Raw genomic sequence first — 17,906 nt, forward strand, 5'->3', positions numbered from 1 at the left:
AGATGCAGCACACGGGGATTCTCTGAAATGCTGGAGCTGTATCCCGAGATGGCGGTTAGAAGAATCTACATTCCCTGGTAGCTCAGACAGTAAAAAATCACCTGCAGTCTGGGAGATCTGGTTCAATCCCTGGTTTGGGAAGATTCCCTGGTGAAGGGAATGGTAACCCACTCCAGTATTCTTGCTTGGAGAATGCCATGGACAGAGGAGCTCGGCAGGCTACAGTCCATGAGATCGCAAAGGCTCAGATACAGCTGAGTGACTAAACACACACACACACACACACACACACACACACCCCTGTAAAAACTCATAGGAACAAAAGTGAATTTTACATCTGTCAATTTTTAAAAACAAACAAACCAACCCAGTGATTCAGTTTTCCACATTCAAAGCCCTGATGGAAATGAACGGCTGTATCAACCCAGAAAGTGAGGGAGAGTATAAACATCTATAGGGTACCAAGACTTTATAAAAACACGAGACTGTCTCCTTGTGGTGGCAATAGCTTATCCATCCACATAGCTGCATCAGTTTTATAAGAAAAACAAAAACAAAAGAAGACCACCCAAATAATTACAATTTCAAAAAGTACGAAAGCAAAGGCTATTGAGAGTTTCTGCTACTTACCAATTTTGGCACCCAATTTATTTCTTCCTTTTGTTTTGATCACATAGTAGTCAGAATATTCTGATGCTAGAGGAATGTAGTGAAAATGACAATATATTTTAAGTTCACCTTGCAACCTCAGGATAATCTTCAATTAAGCCGTTTCAGAAGCTTGAAAGTAAACAGTAGAAAACTTTTTTCAATAGAGAATCACCAAAGTTATCTGTTTGCATTCCTTATTGAATAAAGTGTCACAAATGAAGAACTCCAAACTTATCATTTTTATGAACACATTTATAAGAAGTCCAAATATATTTATATCAGTGGCAGAAGAATGAAGAATCTTTATCCTCAGGCTATACTTCTTTAGAATGAGTTAACTTGACAGTGCTCATTAACACATCAGAAATTGTCATTGTATTCAAATTTAATGTATACTGCATTCAAGTCTGTTCTATTCTCAAATAGTCAAAAATATATTTAAAAATAAAATTCAGAACACACATCGAAGGAAGCCCTGCAGCACCTGAATTTCTACAGAACATCGTTATAAACCACCCAGCCACAGCACGAGGGCTTCCTAGGTGGCTCAGTGGTAAAGAGTGTGCCTGCCAATGCAGGAGACACAGGTTTGATCCCTGGGTAGGGAAGATGCCCTGGAGAAGGAAATGGCAACCCACTCCCATATTCTTGCCTGGAGAATCCTATGGACAGAGGAGCTTGGCGGGCTACAGTCCATAGAGTTGCAAAGAGTCAGACACGACTGATCATGCATGCATGCCTCCCAACCCCCACCCCAGCCACAGCATGATACACACCATTTGAGTCAAACATGAGAATGTGGATAATCAATCATTCACTGTAAACCTGTTACCACTTTATTTACTCAGTTGTGGTTTTCAACTGGTATATAATAGGCATATAAACTGATTTCCAGTCAATTTAGGAGTTTTCCCAAAACACATCTTCATTCATTCATCCAAAGATTACTGAAGTTTACCATGTGCCAGGTACTGTTCTAGAAACTGGTTATGCAAAAGCAAACAAACTCCCTGCCCTCATGCAGCTTGTACTCTAGAAGGGAGGGGCAGGAGACAGCTGAAAGTATTTATAATAAGCTGAAGAATGTGATAAGTTAATGTGATAGATTGAATGTGCTCACTGGCTTCAGTCATGTCCGACTCTATGCAATCCTATGGACTGTAGCCCGCTGGGCTCCTCTGTCTATGGGATTCTCCAGGCAAGAATACTGGAGTGGGTTGCTGTGCCCTTCTCATAGACTGAATGTGTCCCCCTGAGATTCATATGTTGAAACCTAACCCTCTATGTGATAGTATTTGGAGGTGGAGACTTTGGGAGGTAATTAAATCATGAGGGTGATGAGTTTCATTAGTGAGATTAGTGCCTTTATAAAAGAGACCCCCAAAGAGCTCCCTTGCCTCTTCCTCCCTGTGAGAACACAGAAAAGACAGATATCCATGAACTAGGGAGCAGGCTCTTACTGGACACCACATCTGCCAAGGCCCTGTTCTCAGAGCTACAAGAGCTGTGAGAAATAAAGTTTTGTTGTTTCTAAGTCTCTGGAACTTTCTTATAGCAGCCTGAAAAGACTAAGACAAGTGCCATAGAGGAAAATAAAGCAGAACAGGGGCTAAAGAGTGTTTTACTTTAAAAGGATTGGCCAGGGAAAGTCTTACTGATAAAAGTGACTTTTGAGCATAGACTTGAAGGAGGTGAGGGGTCAAGCCATGCAGATATCTGGGGCAAGACCATCCCAGCAGGGAGCATGGGGCAAGGGTTCAGGGTGACACTACCCAGGCACACGTGAGTGACAGCCCGGAGGCCAGCGTAGCTGGTAGAGACTCTCAGGAGATGTGCTCAGAAAGGTGAGGATATTTATGAACCCGGGCTGCTTGGGACCCCTAAGCTCATAGCAGGATTCAGTCCCTCTCTTTGCCTCTTCCCTTGAGGGGTCACCATCTTCCCATGCATTTGGGAGAAGCAGAATTTGTCTTAAGTGCATTCTTGACCAGACACACTGCAGCCTGCTTCTCTGCATTCACCTGACTAGCCTGCAGCCCTGCATTCACATTGCTTCAGGTCACCTTGGCTGTTGTTGTTTAGTCACTAAGTTGTGACCGACTCTTTGCAATCCCATGGACTACAGCCTACCAGGCTCCTCTGTCCATGAGATTTCCCAGGCAAGAATACTGGAGTGGGTTGTCATTTCCTTTTCCAGGGGATCTTCCAGACCCAGGGGTCAAAATCACGTCTCTTGAGTCTCCTGCATTGGCAGGCAGATTCTTTACCACTGAGCCAACAGGGAAGCCCTTCCTGTCACCTTAGCTGTTGGGATTAGAATTCTCCCCTGATATAATGTTGCTACCTCTGCTCTGGCCTTACAAAATGACAGTCCCTGCTCAAAGTGGCGCACAGCATCAATGACACAGACATGGTGTGTCACAGACTTTTCTAAAGGCTTGAAGAAATCATAAGAGGAATCAGTGCAGGAGGAAAACTAGGATATCACCACACTAAATCCATAGTCTACCAGGCATCGCCCGTTCCAGGAGTTTTTTCCCAGCTAATTCTCTATTAACCCAAGCTCCTCCACAAATCACCAACCTTCAAATATTGTTTTCTTTTACCCAGACCTGAAGCTATAAAATTCCTGTCTTTGGGCCACCAGAAAGAGTCCCAAATTTTACAATATAGCAACCTCTCATTGAAAGAAAATACCACTTGAATTTATTCGGAGAAGCCGAATAAATAACCTGCTTGCAGGTTGGACTTTGAATAATAATTATAGGCTGCTGTTGCTAAGTCGCTTCAGTCGTGTCCGACTCTGGGCGACCCCATAGACGGCAGCCCACCAGGCTCCCCCATCCCTGGGATTCTCCAGGCAAGAACACTGGAGTGGGTTGCCATTTCCTTCTCCAATGCATGAATAACAATTCGTCTTTATTGTTTCAACTGAGTTCAGACTACTCTCTGGGCCTTGCCTGTGCCTAACTAAAAGTTTCATGGAAGCATTTTTCCTCTGCCAAGATCAAGTCTTCTGCCATGCCCAAAACACACACACATCTGCTGGCAACTTTTCTAAAAATGGCAACATTTTACTTCTAGGATGCTTGATACAATTAAAACCTGTTATATGTGATGGAAAACAGAAAAAAAGTAGCAGCTGCATTACTAAACATTCAGAAAACTAAGATCACGGCATCCGGTCCCATCACTTCATGGCAAATAGATGGGGATACAGTGGAAACAGTGTCAGACTTTATTTTTGGGGGCTCCAAAATCACTGCAGATGGTGACTGCAGCCATGAAATTAAAAGACGCTTACTCCTTGGAAGGAAAGTTATGACCACCTAGACAGCATATTAAAAAGCAGAGACATTACTTTGCCAACAAAGTTTCGTCTAGTCAAGGCTATGGTTTTTCCAGTGGTCATGTATGGATGTGAGAGTTGGACTATAAAGAAAGCTGAGCGCCAAAGAATTGATGCTTTTGAACTGTGGTGTTGGAGAAAACTCTTGAGAGTCCCTTGGACTTCAAGGAGATCCAATCAGTCCATCCTAAATGAGATGTCCTGAGTGTTTATTGGAAGGACTGATGTTGAAGGTGAAGCTCCAATACTTTGGCCACCTGATGCAAAGAGCTGACTCATTTGAAAAGACTCTGATGCTGGGAAAGATTGAAGGCAGGAGGAGAAGGGGACGACAGAGGATGAGATGGTTGGATGGCACCACCGACTCAGTGGACATGAGTTTGGGTAAACTCCGGGAGTTGGTGATGGACAGGGAGGCCTGGTGTGCTGCAGTCCATGGGGTCGCAAAGAGTCGGACACGACTGAGCGACTGAACTGAACTGAACAGACCATTACTAAAATGTTTTAATTTCTCTTAGAAGGAAAGAAGAATTTTTAGGTAGAAAGTGTCTTTATATTTTTTTGGATGCACTGTTTGGCATGTAGGATCTTAGCTCGCCAACCAGGGAGCGTGGAGTCTTAACCACTGGACTGCCAGGGAAGTTCCCAAAGTGTCTTAATATATAATACTAATGTATTTGTCTTTATAGCAGTGCAATCATAAAACATAGTTTAAAAATTTTCTTTGGCAGATGGGGCTTTCAACAGTCCTGCTGTAACCATGCAGCCAGTCAGAGCTGCCATGACTTGAACCTTAACTGGGCATTCATGCTGAGAAGTTTGTCTAAACCATTCAGATCTGGTAACAAAATGACAGCAAAACCAATGTGATCCTTAAAAAAATAGAATAATATTTAATTGCTTGTTGTCATTGATCAATAAGAAGACATTAAGGCTATAGTTATTGATTACATAAATATCTCCCAGTGAGAGAGAAAGTGCACATCAATCCAATCAAGTTATGAAAGAAGACAAAAGGGAGGGAATTAGCTAGAATTAAACTGACTTCTTTATGACTCCTTTCTAGGCTCTAGGTCATTGATCCATAGTCATTTCTGGAAGCAGGTTAGACTTTGAATAATAATTATAGGCTGCTGCTGCTAAGTTGCTTCAGTCGTGTCCAACTCTGTCTGACCCCATAGATGGCAGCCCACCAGGCTCCTCTGTCCCTGGGATTCTCCAGGCAAGAACACTGGAGTGGGTTGCCATTTCCTTCTCCAATGCATGAAAGTGAAAAGTGAAAGTGAAGTTGCTCAGTCGTGTCTGACTCTTAGAGACCCCATGGACTGCAGCCTACCAGGCTCCTCCATCCATGGGATTTTCCAGGCAAGAATACTGGAGTGGGTTGCCATTGCCATCTCTGAATAATTATAGGCACTTAATAATAATAGCAGCAGTCATGGTAGTAGCATTTAAACTGAGGCAAGCTCTATTCTAAATGTTTTGATGCAAAGTCACTTGTTGGTTGCAAGAGTCATAGTACTTTCAGTTTCAAGAGATGGAAGTCCAACTCAAGCAAGCTGAACACACACTAAAATATTGGTTGATATTGAAGGAAGGGTTCAGGACAGACCAAGAAATCAAAGGAGGAGCAGAAGCAAGGAGAGTCCTGGGGCAGAAGCAGGCTCAACACCAGTAGGTTCACTTGCTATCCTCCCCATTTCTGCCCATTTCCTCTGGTTTCACTCTCCTCCTTCAGACAAGCCTATTCCACACAGTGGAGAATAGTTACCTGAAAACTCCAACTGTGCATCTATCTTAGTTTGGGCTCCCCCAAAGCAGACCCTGGGGCTTCCCTGGTGGCTCAGAGGTTAAAGCGTCTGCCCACAATGAGGGAGACCCAGGTTCAATCCCTGGGTCGGGAAGATCCCCTGGAGAAGGAAATGGCAACCCACTCCAGTATTGTTGCCTGGAGAATCCCATGGATGGAGGAGCCTGATAGGCTACAGTTCACAGGGTCGCAAAGAGTCGACTGAGCGACTTCACTTCACTAAAGCAGACCTCAAGGCAAGAGTTTGGGTGCACTGTTCTACTGGGGAGATGATCTCAAGAAGTATCATGAGGGAGTGGGGAGGTGAGACAAAGGAGGAGAGCCGCCACATGCATGTGTGGATGAGCAGTTACAGCTGGGGATGGGAGCTCTCTAGCAAACCTATCTTGCTCCCCAAGCCAGAGAATGGCCTTATGCAGAGAGACGCAGAGATACCCAAATGGTGTATAGGAACTTCAGCAGGTGACCTCGAGTCACCGTATCAAGGGATATGGTGGCACACTTGTAAGAGCCACAACTCTTTCCAGTGCCATGGCCCCCAAAGCAGTGTGGAACTGCTTCTCTTCCAGGTCCAGGCCCAGCGAGCCCTGGAGGAACCCTGATCTAGCTGGCTTAGGTCACACGCCCACGATGGACCAGTCACAGGTCCAGCAGAGGGCTGCGTCCTAGGAAGGTGAGGAGCTTCAGCTGTTGGAATGGGAAAGGTTTCCTTGGTCCTCTCCTCCATCCTCTTCAGTTACCAAAAGCCATTCACTACCCAAGGACCAGGTCATGAGCAGAAAGTCAGACAGGCGCAAAACTGCCTGGTTCTCCAGGTTTCACCAACTTGATCTCCCTGTAGAAAGAAAACAGTCATTATCAAAAAGCCAATTGTCATTCTGCCTCTTTAGAGAAATTCCCATTAAAGATAAAGCAAATTTTAATTAGATTAAGTATCCAATTACTGTAATTACATTTTTTAAAAATTCACATCATGAAGATGACCCTTTTTAAAAGGGTTACAGGAATAATTAGTGTATTCATATTAACTAAAATGTATTGGATAATATTTATACCCAGAAGACAAAGTACATTACACACATTTCACCTTTGGGGAAAGCCTGCAAATGTTTTGGCAGTGGCATGAATATTTATAGGCGAGAGTGTGCTTTAGCAAGATTATGTGAGGAAGCATTTAAATGCTCACCAATTTTTACCCAGGGGTAAAGTATACAGAAAATGTAATGCACAGATTATGGATATGCAAAGTGTGACTTTAGTGGGGAATTTCTATCAGTTTGCTTAATTAGTTGGAGCCAAAGACTATTTCTTCTCATTGAAGGCAGAGAGGCCCAAGGTATCCAACTATGACCTCTCTCTGCTCTGTGTCACCAGAGGCAGGGGCCAGTGAGGAGCACAGACAGCAAAGCAGTAAGGACATTCTCACCTCGACCCCTCGCCACCAGGAAGTACGGATCTTCATGTCCTTGACCTTGACCCGCGCAGTCCCATTTGGGTAAAGCTTCAGGGTGAGGAATATGGGCCTTCTAGAAGCTTCCTCCCTATACATTTCCCTCCAAAACCATCTACGCTTTCCTGATTCCAATTTGTTTTCACTGGACTCACTTAGAGCTGTAGCTCCTACTGCTGTTTTTGTCTCACGCACAGTTGCCTTCCAGGCTCCATCACATTTGTTAGCTCACAGGAGGGAGGAAGACGAGGGTGGTGGCATAGACTCCATTTCACAGGTGAGAAAACTGGGGCTCTGAAGCTTGGAATAACCCCCAGAAGTAGCTGGAAATAACTCCACAGAACTAACCTTGAAAGGGAGCTGCCACTGGCCCCAGACCTGTAGGGCCTCTGCTCTGCCTTTAGGAAGCTACTTAGGGCCTCCACCAACTGCAGGAATATCCACTCTGCTACCACTTACAGCCATCAGAAAAAACAAGACAGCCCAGAGACAACCCCAGTGGCCCAGTGGTTAAGAATCCACCTTCCAATGCAGGGGACTCAGGTTCAATCCCTGGTCAGGAAACTAAAATCAGCCATGGGGCAACTAAGCCCACGTGCAGCAACCTCTGAGTGCATGCTCTAGAGCCCTCATGCCACAATGAAAGATGCTGCACGCCACAAATAAGATCCGAAGCAGCCAAATAAGTAAATATATGTATATATATATACACACATACATACACACACACATACATATATATATATATATACATACATACATATCGGAGAAGGCGATGGCATCCCACTCCAGGACTCTTGCCTGGAAAATCCCATGGACGGAGGAGCCTTGTAGGCTGCAGTCCATGGGGTCGCTAAGAGTCGGACATGACTGAGCAACTTCACTTTCACTTTTCACTTTCATGCATTGGAGAAGGAAATGGCAACCCACTCCAGTGTTCTTGCCTGGAGAATCCCAGGGATGGGGGAGCCTGGTGGGCTGCCGTCTATGGGATCGCCCAGAGTCGGACACGACTGAAGCGACTTAGCAGCAGCAGCATACATACATATTTTAAAAAGCAGCCCAGGCATTGATGTTTCCTCTCATAGATAACTTCCAAGCTGAAATCTGGGTTCATCTGACTGGGAAACAGAGTTATGTATCTACACCCCAGTGGCCAGGGGAAATACAGTTTGTTGGATTCAACATTGAGAAAGCGAGGTTCTCAATGTGGATAACATCTGACAAAGAAAGGGTATTCAAAAGGTGTTTATCAAATCTCCTTATCCCTGATAGAAATGTCACCCATCTCTAAATGCCCTGGTCCAGTAGAGCCTCTTGTGTGTGTCCTGTCCCATCTCTTGCCTGCCTCCATTAGCCTTTCCATTCTGTGCTTTGGAGTTACATGCTTTGCTCCCTTCTGCTCAGTGTTCTGGATATTTGGGTATCACTTCCCTGCTCACCACCCTGATTTCTGCCTTTAATAAGGTCTATGACTCTACAGTGGGGCTGCCATGGTTCCTTATAGGCTCTTTAAAATTGTTTTCAGAGGCCAAGGTATAGCCTTGGAATCTCCCCTGGGACAAAGAAGCCGCAAAAATAGAAGAATTACATTTTCAGAAATAGCCAAAGTCACTGTATTAAAGTTCCCCAGAGAAACAGAGCTAACGGTATACTCCTCAGTACATATTTCACTCTGACTCCATCTCCTATCCTTAACTTCCCAAACTTGCTCCTTACTGTGCTTTCTGGATTCAAGATCTGTCATCAGAAAAAAACCAAGTTTGAAAATCACTAATATAAGTCATAGAAGTAAGTCAACAGCTTATTGACAGCAGGCTAAACATTAGGCTATGATCAACAACTATGAATATGACTTCAGGCTGAGTGACTTTTTGATGTCCCTCATGGAGGAACAGTTCAGGGTACCTAGGCGGGCTCAGTTGGAAGCAGCTGCAGTTAAGTGGCTCTAGCTGCAGGGCCTTGAGGGACTTATGTCAGGGAGCCCTGCCGGTCATCACAAAGCAGAATGGAAATAGATTCCAAGGAGGAGGCAAAGAGAGGTCCCCTCTTTTGCGGCCTAAGGCTGAGAGAGCCCCTCTTAACCACTTACTGCACATCAGAGGAAGGCAGGTTCTCTTCCCTGGATCTTGTGGCCTATGAGCAATTTGTTTCTGTTCTGAAATTGGGTGTTAAGAATGACGAAAGGAGGTAAATCAGGAGTATTGGGAAGGTAGTTATCACGAAGGTAAGAATGCCAGCAACATAGGAGGAGCTGCTAGGGAACAATTTACAAGTTCCTCAGCAGTGAGATTGCAGGTGAAAGGGAAAAAAGTTTGTTCTCTGTGTAAAACCATGAACAATAGAATTAGTTACTGACAGTGCTTCCCAGGTGGCGTTTGTGGTAAAGAACCCACCTGCTAATGGAGGAGACTTAAGAGATGTGGGTTCAGTCCCTGGGTGGGGAAGATTCCCTGGTGGAGGGCATGATAACCCACATCAGTATTCTTGCCCGGAGAATCCCATGGACAGAGGAGCCTTGGGGGCTATAGTCCACTGGGTTGCAAAGAGTTGGACACTTCTGAAATGACTTAGCATGCATGCATGCGGGTACTGATAAGAACTTGCATGTATTCAGGAAGTTCTGTATAAACGTCAATGTATTTTTGTACATAAAGCACGTAGAAGTATGCCTCTGAGTGGTTACTGTAGCCACTGCTTGTTGTTGTTTAGTTGCTAAGTCATGTCCAACTTTTTGTGACCCCATGGACTATAGCCCACCAAGTCTCTCTCTCCATGGGATTTTCCAGACAAGAATACTTGAGTGGGTTGCCACTTCCTTCTCCAGGGGATCGTCCTGACCTGGGGATCGAACCCACATCTCCTGCATTTCATCCTTCACCACTGAACCACCAGGAAAGCCCACCACCACTGCTACACGTCCTCTAAAAACCAACTACAACTCCTTAAAAGAGAAGGTCATCTGACTGCTCATTATACTCTCTGTTCCTGTCACCTTCCAGTGTCTTCATTCATTCAAGACTTTAACACCTGAATCACTGTCTTCTTTTCCATCCCACTTTTGTCATAATACTTGGTAACTTCAATAAAAGGGTGTAACCCAAGTTTCCATTGTGGCTTATCATTTACACGAGCATTCTGGCTGATTTTATCTTCTCCCAGACTTCATTTACAATTGATAGACTGATCATTTCTATTTTTATTTCCAGTCCAAACATCTTTTCTGAGCTTCAGACCCATCTATCCAACTGGATAGCTACCTCCAGGCTCCTCTGTCCATGGGATTCTCCAGGCAAGGATACTGGAGTGGGTTGCCATGCCCATCTCCAGAGCATCTTCCTGGCACAGAGATTAGACCCACAAGTCTGCCTGCATTTGCAGGCAGATTCTTTACCACTTGTACCACCTGAGAAGCCCACCTGGACACTTCATGGACCCTCAAACTCAACTCATCAAAATCTGAACTCTCACAAATTTCTCACAAATCTGATTCTTCTGCTCTCAAAATCTTATTATATGAAGTCAATGTCTATCCAATCACCCAAGCAAGAATTTGGGGGTAATCTGAGATTCCTCTATGTCTCTTAGAAGCTATATCCTATCAGTCATCACCCTCCTAAGATGCATCTGCTCTCTGTGAGCCCAGAGCTTCTCTGGTTCCCGAAAGCAAAACTGGTAGTTAAGAGAGCAAGTCCTGGAGTAAGCATGCATGCCCAGTCATGTTCAATTCTCTGTAACCCCATGGAATGTAGCCCATCAGGCTCTGTCCATGGCAATTTCCAGGCAAGAATACTGGAGTGGGTTGCCATTTCCAGGAGTAAGCCTGCCTGGATTCAAATAAAAGCTTCCAATGTATATTGTGCAGTTGTGGGCAAGTTACTTCAGCTTTCTGTTCCTTAGTTTTCTCATGCGTAAAGTGGGTACATAATAATATTTCTTACTTCATAAAGTTAAGAGAATCAATTGTTATGATATGGAAAATACCTGGACAATAGGAAATGCTCAATAACTTTTAGTACTATTGATGACATCAATAATGATGATGCCCGAGTGATGCTAGTAGGGGCATCCCCCTGGCTGCAATAATTGAGGATTCCGACTTGGAGGATATCAACTGCTTCTTCACAGACTTTCAATCAATCTTTCTTCATTCAATCCCACTCCACATCTTTGTCTTTAAAGGAACTCAGTGCTTTAAATTCCTAATACTTTATAGGTTCTGAAAGCCAAATTGGTTTGCTTCTTAGAGTCTTTCTCTCTGTAGGCACTTCACTTTTTATTCTCTAAACCTGCACTGTTCAATATGGTAGCCTCTAGGCATATGGCTACCAAGTCATTGAAATGTGACTGACTAGTGTTACACATGTGGAAATAATAATATTTGGGGTATTTTGGGTTAAATAAATTAATTTCACCTGTTTATTTTCACGTCTTAAATGTGTGGCTACTAGAAAATTTTAAATTATTGATTGACTGAAAATTTTGTTCAGGTTTTTAATCCAAACAAAGTGTTTGACAAACCCAATACATAAGTAACTGGCATTTTATTTCTATTGGATAATGTTGCATCTTATAAACATTTGACATCTTTATCTGCTGTCATGTTTTCTCCCATCCTCTTCAGTATTTTAGTTGATACACTTTTGTTTTTTGATTTTTGAGGTGTCTGGAGAAAGCAAAGATAAATGGGTGTGTTCCATCTGCCATGCGTGTGTGCACATGAAGTTGCTTCAGTCGTGTCTCTTTGCGACCCCACGGACTGTAGGCTCCTCTATCCATGGGATTTTCCAGGCAAGAATACTGGAGTGGGTTGCCATTTCCTTTTCAGGGGATTTTCCTGACCCAGGGACCAAACCCGCATCTTTTGTATCTCCTGCATTGGCACGAGCACCGTAGTGGTACTCTGGCACCACTAGGAGCACTAGGAGTGCCTGGGAAGCCCTCCATCTGCCATGTTCAACTGGAAATTATGTCTAAGCTTCTCATAACCTAGTTCCTGCTTATATTGCCTTATCACTTTATGTCACTGACCCTAAATGAATTACAACCAAAATGAATTACTAATAGTTTTCACAGCACATAAGGAAGCTTCAAGCTTTCACGTCTTTGCTTTCTCTGCAACCTTTTCCTGGACTATCCTTCGGACTCCTCTCACCTGTCTGCCTAGTAACTTCCTCATTCTTTAAACACTCACTCAAATTTCACCTACTTTAAAAAGCTCTTTCCTTATTTCTCCTCCTTTCAGTTGAACTGAGTGATCTAGAGTCCAGAATATTTGCTGCATTTTCTTGTTTCTATGACTATCTACCCTATAGGGAACCTATTGTATTCGTAAGAACCAAAAGAATGTTTGTTAAAGAAATTTATAAGGACAGTAACAAGAACTGTGGGGACACAGAGGAAAGAGAAGCTGGCTAAAAATGTTTCATGAAGGCAGTACTTTTCAGCTGTTCTTCAGAGAAGTTTTTAGCAGTGGAGATGTGTTAGGAATTTTCCAGGCAGTGTGAACAGGATAAGCAAAGATTCCCGGAAAGCAAGAAATATGTTAGGGAAATAGCAAATGATATAATTTGAGCATTGGTAAAACCACATCAGGGAGGGCCTTGAAGTCACAGAAAGCAGTTGGACCTTTCTATGAGGATAAAGGGGAGTTTTTCAAAGATTTGAAGCTATGGAGAGCTTTAAACGCATCACACGTGAGTTTTAGTATTATCACCTTGGGCTTCAGATGGAGAATGGATGTGCGGGGTCTTCCAGAGGGGCTGGAAGCTTAACCAGTTAACTGATGGGCGGTTAAGGAGGGGAGTGAGCAGTGTGGTGATGAAGATGAAAGTAAGGGCGCGGCCATCCGTAGTTTAGGTGTAGAACGCCCCTGTGGGCGTGGGTTACAGGGAGGAGTTTCTAGCTGGAACGAATGAGAGGGCGCGGGTACCATTCAGCGCACCTGGAGACCGCGCGGGAGGAGCGAGTCAGCCCCACGCGCCGCGCTCCCGTGTCCCTCGCGCGGCGCCGTCCGCGCAACGCTCGGTGGGGTTGGCGGAGGCCGCGGGCGCTGCGGTTCCGGTTCCGGCGGGAGCCCGCACCTGCGGCGGGGGCGGGCGGTCATGGCGTACTCCACGGTGCAGAGGGTGGCCCTGGCCTCAGGACTCGTCCTGGCTGTGTCGCTGCTGCTGCCCAAGGCCTTCCTGTCCCGCGGAAAGCGGCAGGAGCCGCCGCCGGCGCCCGAAGGTAAGCGCGGGCCGGCTCCCCTACCCCGAGCCGCAGGGCGAGCACGAGCGCCTAGAGCCCTGCTGGAGGGAGGGCGGCCGCGGGGGTCCCCGGCTCCGCGGAGTTTGGGAGGTGCCAAGCGCCAGGGTTCTCTTGGCCCCAGCGGGCAGCGGCCGGACCAGGTCCCTTCAGGCCTCCCCTGCAGGAGCGCACGCAGACGAGCCTGGACGCACTGTCCGGTTGCTCTCACCTCTTCCCCTCGCTGGCCTAACTCGACTAGTCACTATCTGCCCAAGTGCTTTGAGTCAGGAGGGTTCCCACTTGAATTCCCCTGTTTAGGGTGTCCGTGTGCTTTCTCTTGTGCTTTCGAATGGAATAGTTGGACTGGGTATTGTTAACCTTAATTTGTTGTGAATTTTCAGTTTGGTGTCGAGTGCTCACTGCTTCAGGCTCTTTTTGTGCCTTCGTAAATATAACGTGAAGATTTTAATAATCCGAGTTTCAGTTACTGAGATGAACATGGTTCTGTCTTCCCGTTACGTGAACAAGTATTTGTTAATCCTTTGTTACTGGCATGATGTATGTGGTGGTTAAAAATCCACCCTGTGGTTTGCATTCTGGGGCTTTTGCATAATGGGTGAGTGTGACAGGGCAGGAATGCCAAAGGCTGGGAGAAGAACTACAACAGTTCTCTGTAGATTGTGAAGTTCTGGTAACTTTTTTCTGGAAATTGTCTGTGTAACATCCTTGAGACACGGTTTTACAGTTTTCGAGCTTCCACTAATATTCAACCTGTTGATGTTGGACAGCTCCTTGAACTGAAACTCATTTCCCTCTAATTTGTGCACATTGACTAACTCCACCCTCTTGTACATCATAGATTATAAATACAAGAAATGCAAAACACCAAGCTCTAGGGGTGAAGGGTAGATCCAACCCAGCATTCTGTTCATAGACTTTGCTTGATAATCTTTATGTTTGTAAAACTATCTCCCTGGGAGAAACTTCTTATTAAAAAAAAAAAAAAAAAGCAAACTACCTCATTTGTTGGGTTTTCTTTTCTTTTTTTTTCCCCTTTCTGTCTTATTACAAAACTCCAAAGGTTTTACTCGCTTTGTCTAATGGTGAGGAAGAGTAAATTCACGATGACCCTAAGCGGTTAAAGATTCGTCTACAATAGTGTCTTACCACGTAAAATTTTCATCATGCTGAATTGTCTTGAAAGTTCTCTTCAATGCGAGCGGGAGATACTCTTCTAAATGTTGTGTAGAGAGACGATCAGAGATGGCTTTTTCTCCTAAGAGCTCAAGTAATAATAATCAGTGTTCTTATCTTAGAAACTTTGCAGTTTCTGTTCTCTTCATTCCTGAAGTGTTAATTTCTTTGGCATCCTTCTCATTGCTCAGCTTAAATGTAATCTCCTCAGAGACTTTCCCTGATGACTCTAACTAAAGTCACTCTTTACACTCCCATCATTTCCTATTCCTGTGCTTTATTTTCTCGATTGAAGGTGTTATTGTATCATATGACATTTTCTTTTATATTTTATTAGGTTGGTTTTTTTTTTGTCTCCACTTTGTAGAGTGTAAGCTCCTGAGGGCAGGCAGTTTGTCTTGTTTACCGCTATTTAGCAGTTGGCATATAATGGACAGTCAGTATTTTTAAATGAATAAGATGCTCTTTTTGCATTCATTATCAAAGTAGTACAATCTAGGTAAAAGTAAGTTAGTGTTAGTTTTTCAGTCATGTCCAATTCTTTGCAACCCCATGGACTGCAGCCTGCAGACAGCCCTTCTGTCCATGAAATTCTCCAGTCAAAAATACTGGAGTGGGTGGCCATTCCCTTCTCCAGGGGATCTCCCCCACCCTGGGATTGAATCCAGGTCTCCTACATTGCAGGCAGATTCATTACTGTTTGAGTCACCATAATCTATGTAAAAACAATACCTTAACTGACGTATTCCAGTAACTGAAATTTGCTAACTAAAATCCTTGTCTTGGTACACTGATATTTTAAAAACGGTGACTTCTAACCATTATTGGGTTATATACCCGTTTGAGAATCTAATGAAAATTATGGATTTTTCCCCCAGGAAAAATGCCTATACTTTTTGTACATACATCCAGAGTTTGCGTATCAACTCAGAGAAACCACAGAATCCAGAAACCCCTGCTCTGAAGAAAGGGATAGCCCTGATTATTTGAAAATTAGTGTCATCCGTGTCTTAAAATTTGTGTCATTATAGCTTCCACCTCTGCCCATTGGGATATATGAAATGAGCATTGTCCCTTTTCCACATGACAGCCGTTGAGGTAGTCTTTAGCAAATATTTATGATGTACCCTTTAACATAGCTTACACACAGTATAGAAATACTCTTTAATTCTTTAAAAAAAAAAAAAAAAAGAGCCAAATCCCTGCCTTGAGGAACTCACAGTTTAGTAGAGAGGAAAAGACATTGAATAAGTGCAAAAAAGTATCAATTGCAGATACTCAAATCCTTGCAGGGAAAGGAGGAGACACATGTTAGAATGGTTAGTTTTATTGGTGTCTCAAGAAAGGTGTTATGGAAGAGAAGAGTCTTTTCTTTTTTTTTGGTAATAGCTTTCTTGAGATACAATTCACATACCATGCAGTTCATGTATTTAAACCATATGACTGAATCAAAAGATACTCAACATCGCTTATTATTAGAGAAATGCAGATCAAAACTACAATGAGGTATCAACTCACACTCGTCAGAATCAGTTCGGTTCAGTCACTCAGTCATGTCCAGCTCTTTGCAACCCCAATGGACTGCAGCACTCCAGGCTTCTCTGTCCATCACCAACTCCCGGAGCTTGCTCAAACTCATGTCCATCAAGTCGGTGATGCCATCCAACCATCTCATCCTCTGTCATCCCCTTCTCCTCCTGCCTTCAATCTTTCCCAGCATCAGGGTCTTTTCCAATGAGTCAGTTCTGGTCAGAATGTCCATCATCAAAAAATCTGCAAACAATAAATGCTGGAGAGGTTGTGGAGAAAAGGGACCCCTCTTGCATTGTTGGTGGGAGTGTAAACTGATACAGTCATTATGGAAAACAGTATGCTATGCTAAGTCACTTCAGTCATGTCCGACTCTGTGTGACCCCATAGATGGCAGCCCACCAGGCTCCCCTGTCCCTGGGATTCTCCAGGCAAGAACACTGGAGTGGGTTGCTATTTCCTTCTCCAGTGCATGAAAGTGAAAAGTGAAAGTGAAGTCGCTCAGTCGTGTCCGGCTCTTAGCGACCCCATGGATTGCAGCCTAACAGGCTGCTCCGTCCATGGGATTTTCCAAGCAAGAGTACTGGAGTGGGGTGCCATTGCCTTCTCCGGGAAAACAGTATAGAGATTCCTTTAAAACTAAGAATAAAACTACCATATGCATAAGGATGCAAAGCAACTGAAACTCTCATATTGCTGTTAATGATGTAGAATGGTACAACCACATTGGAAAACAATTTGGTAAATGCATTTTAATAAAATTAAACATATGCTTCAGTTCAGTTCAGTTGCTCAGTTGTGTCCGACTCTTTGCAACCCCATGAATCGCAGCACGTGAGGCCTCCCTGTCCATCACCAACTCCCGGAGTTTACTCAGACTCACGTCAATCGAGTCAGTGATGCCATCCAGCCATCTCATCCTCTGTTGTCCCCTTTTCCTCCTGCCCCCAATCCCTCCCAGCATCAGAGTCTTTTCCAATGAGTCAACTCTTCGCATGAGGTGGCCAAAGTACTGGAGTTTCAGCCTTAGCATCATTCCTTCCAAAGAACACCCAGGACTGATCTCCTTTAGGATGGACTGGTTGGATCTCCTTGCAGTCCAAGGGACTCTCAAGAGTCTTCTCCAATACCACAGTTCCACATTAAAAAAAACAAAACTACCATATGACCCAACAATCCCACTACTAAGTGTATACCCTGAGGAAATCATAATTGAAAAGACACATGTACCCCAGTGTTCATTGTAGCACTATTTATAATAGCTAGGACATGGAAGCAACCTAGATGTCCATCAACATATGCTTGGGTAAAGAATCTGTGGTACACATACACAGTGGAATATTACTGTGTCCATAAAAGGACACACAGTTGACTCAGTTCTGTTGAGGTGGATGAACCTAGAGCCTATTATACAGAGTGAAGTAAGTCAGAAAGAGAAAAGCAAATATCATATATTAATGCATATGTATAGAATCTAGAAAATGGTACTGATGAACCTATTTGCAGAGCAGCACTGGAGACACAGACATAGAGAACAGACTTGTAGACACAGTGGGGGAAGGAGAGGGTGGGACACATTGAGAGAATAGCATGGAAACATATACACACTACCATGTGTAAAATAGATTGCCAGTGGAGATTCACATGTGACACAGGGAACTCAAGCCCGTGCTCTGTGACAGCCTAGGGAGGTG

General features: G+C 44.1%; 1 protein-coding gene across 8 annotated transcripts in view; it reads left to right on the forward strand.

Moving 5' to 3' along the window:
- The first annotated feature begins 13,076 nt into the window (after positions 1-13,076).
- The window catches only part of RIC3 (RIC3 acetylcholine receptor chaperone), a 61,803-nt gene continuing 56,973 nt past the window's right edge, over positions 13,077-17,906 (forward strand). For 7 of the 8 annotated variants that reach the window (XM_086340218.1, XM_086340220.1, XM_086340224.1 and 4 more), the window contains exon 1: positions 13,346-13,488. Coding sequence is in view for 5 of the 8 variants with exons in the window: in XM_086340211.1 (XP_086196337.1) it covers positions 13,365-13,488 (124 nt within the window). In the remaining 3 variants the exon portion in view is untranslated. Of the gene's footprint in view, positions 13,489-17,906 lie in introns of all 8 variants that reach the window. The other variant, XM_086340217.1, reaches the window with a different exon arrangement.

This window comes from Bos grunniens, chromosome 15, assembly GCF_055505025.1.
Source record: "Bos grunniens cultivar Pamir isolate PY7600 chromosome 15, Bosgru_T2T1.0, whole genome shotgun sequence".
NCBI classification, from domain to species: Eukaryota; Metazoa; Chordata; class Mammalia; order Artiodactyla; family Bovidae; genus Bos; species Bos grunniens.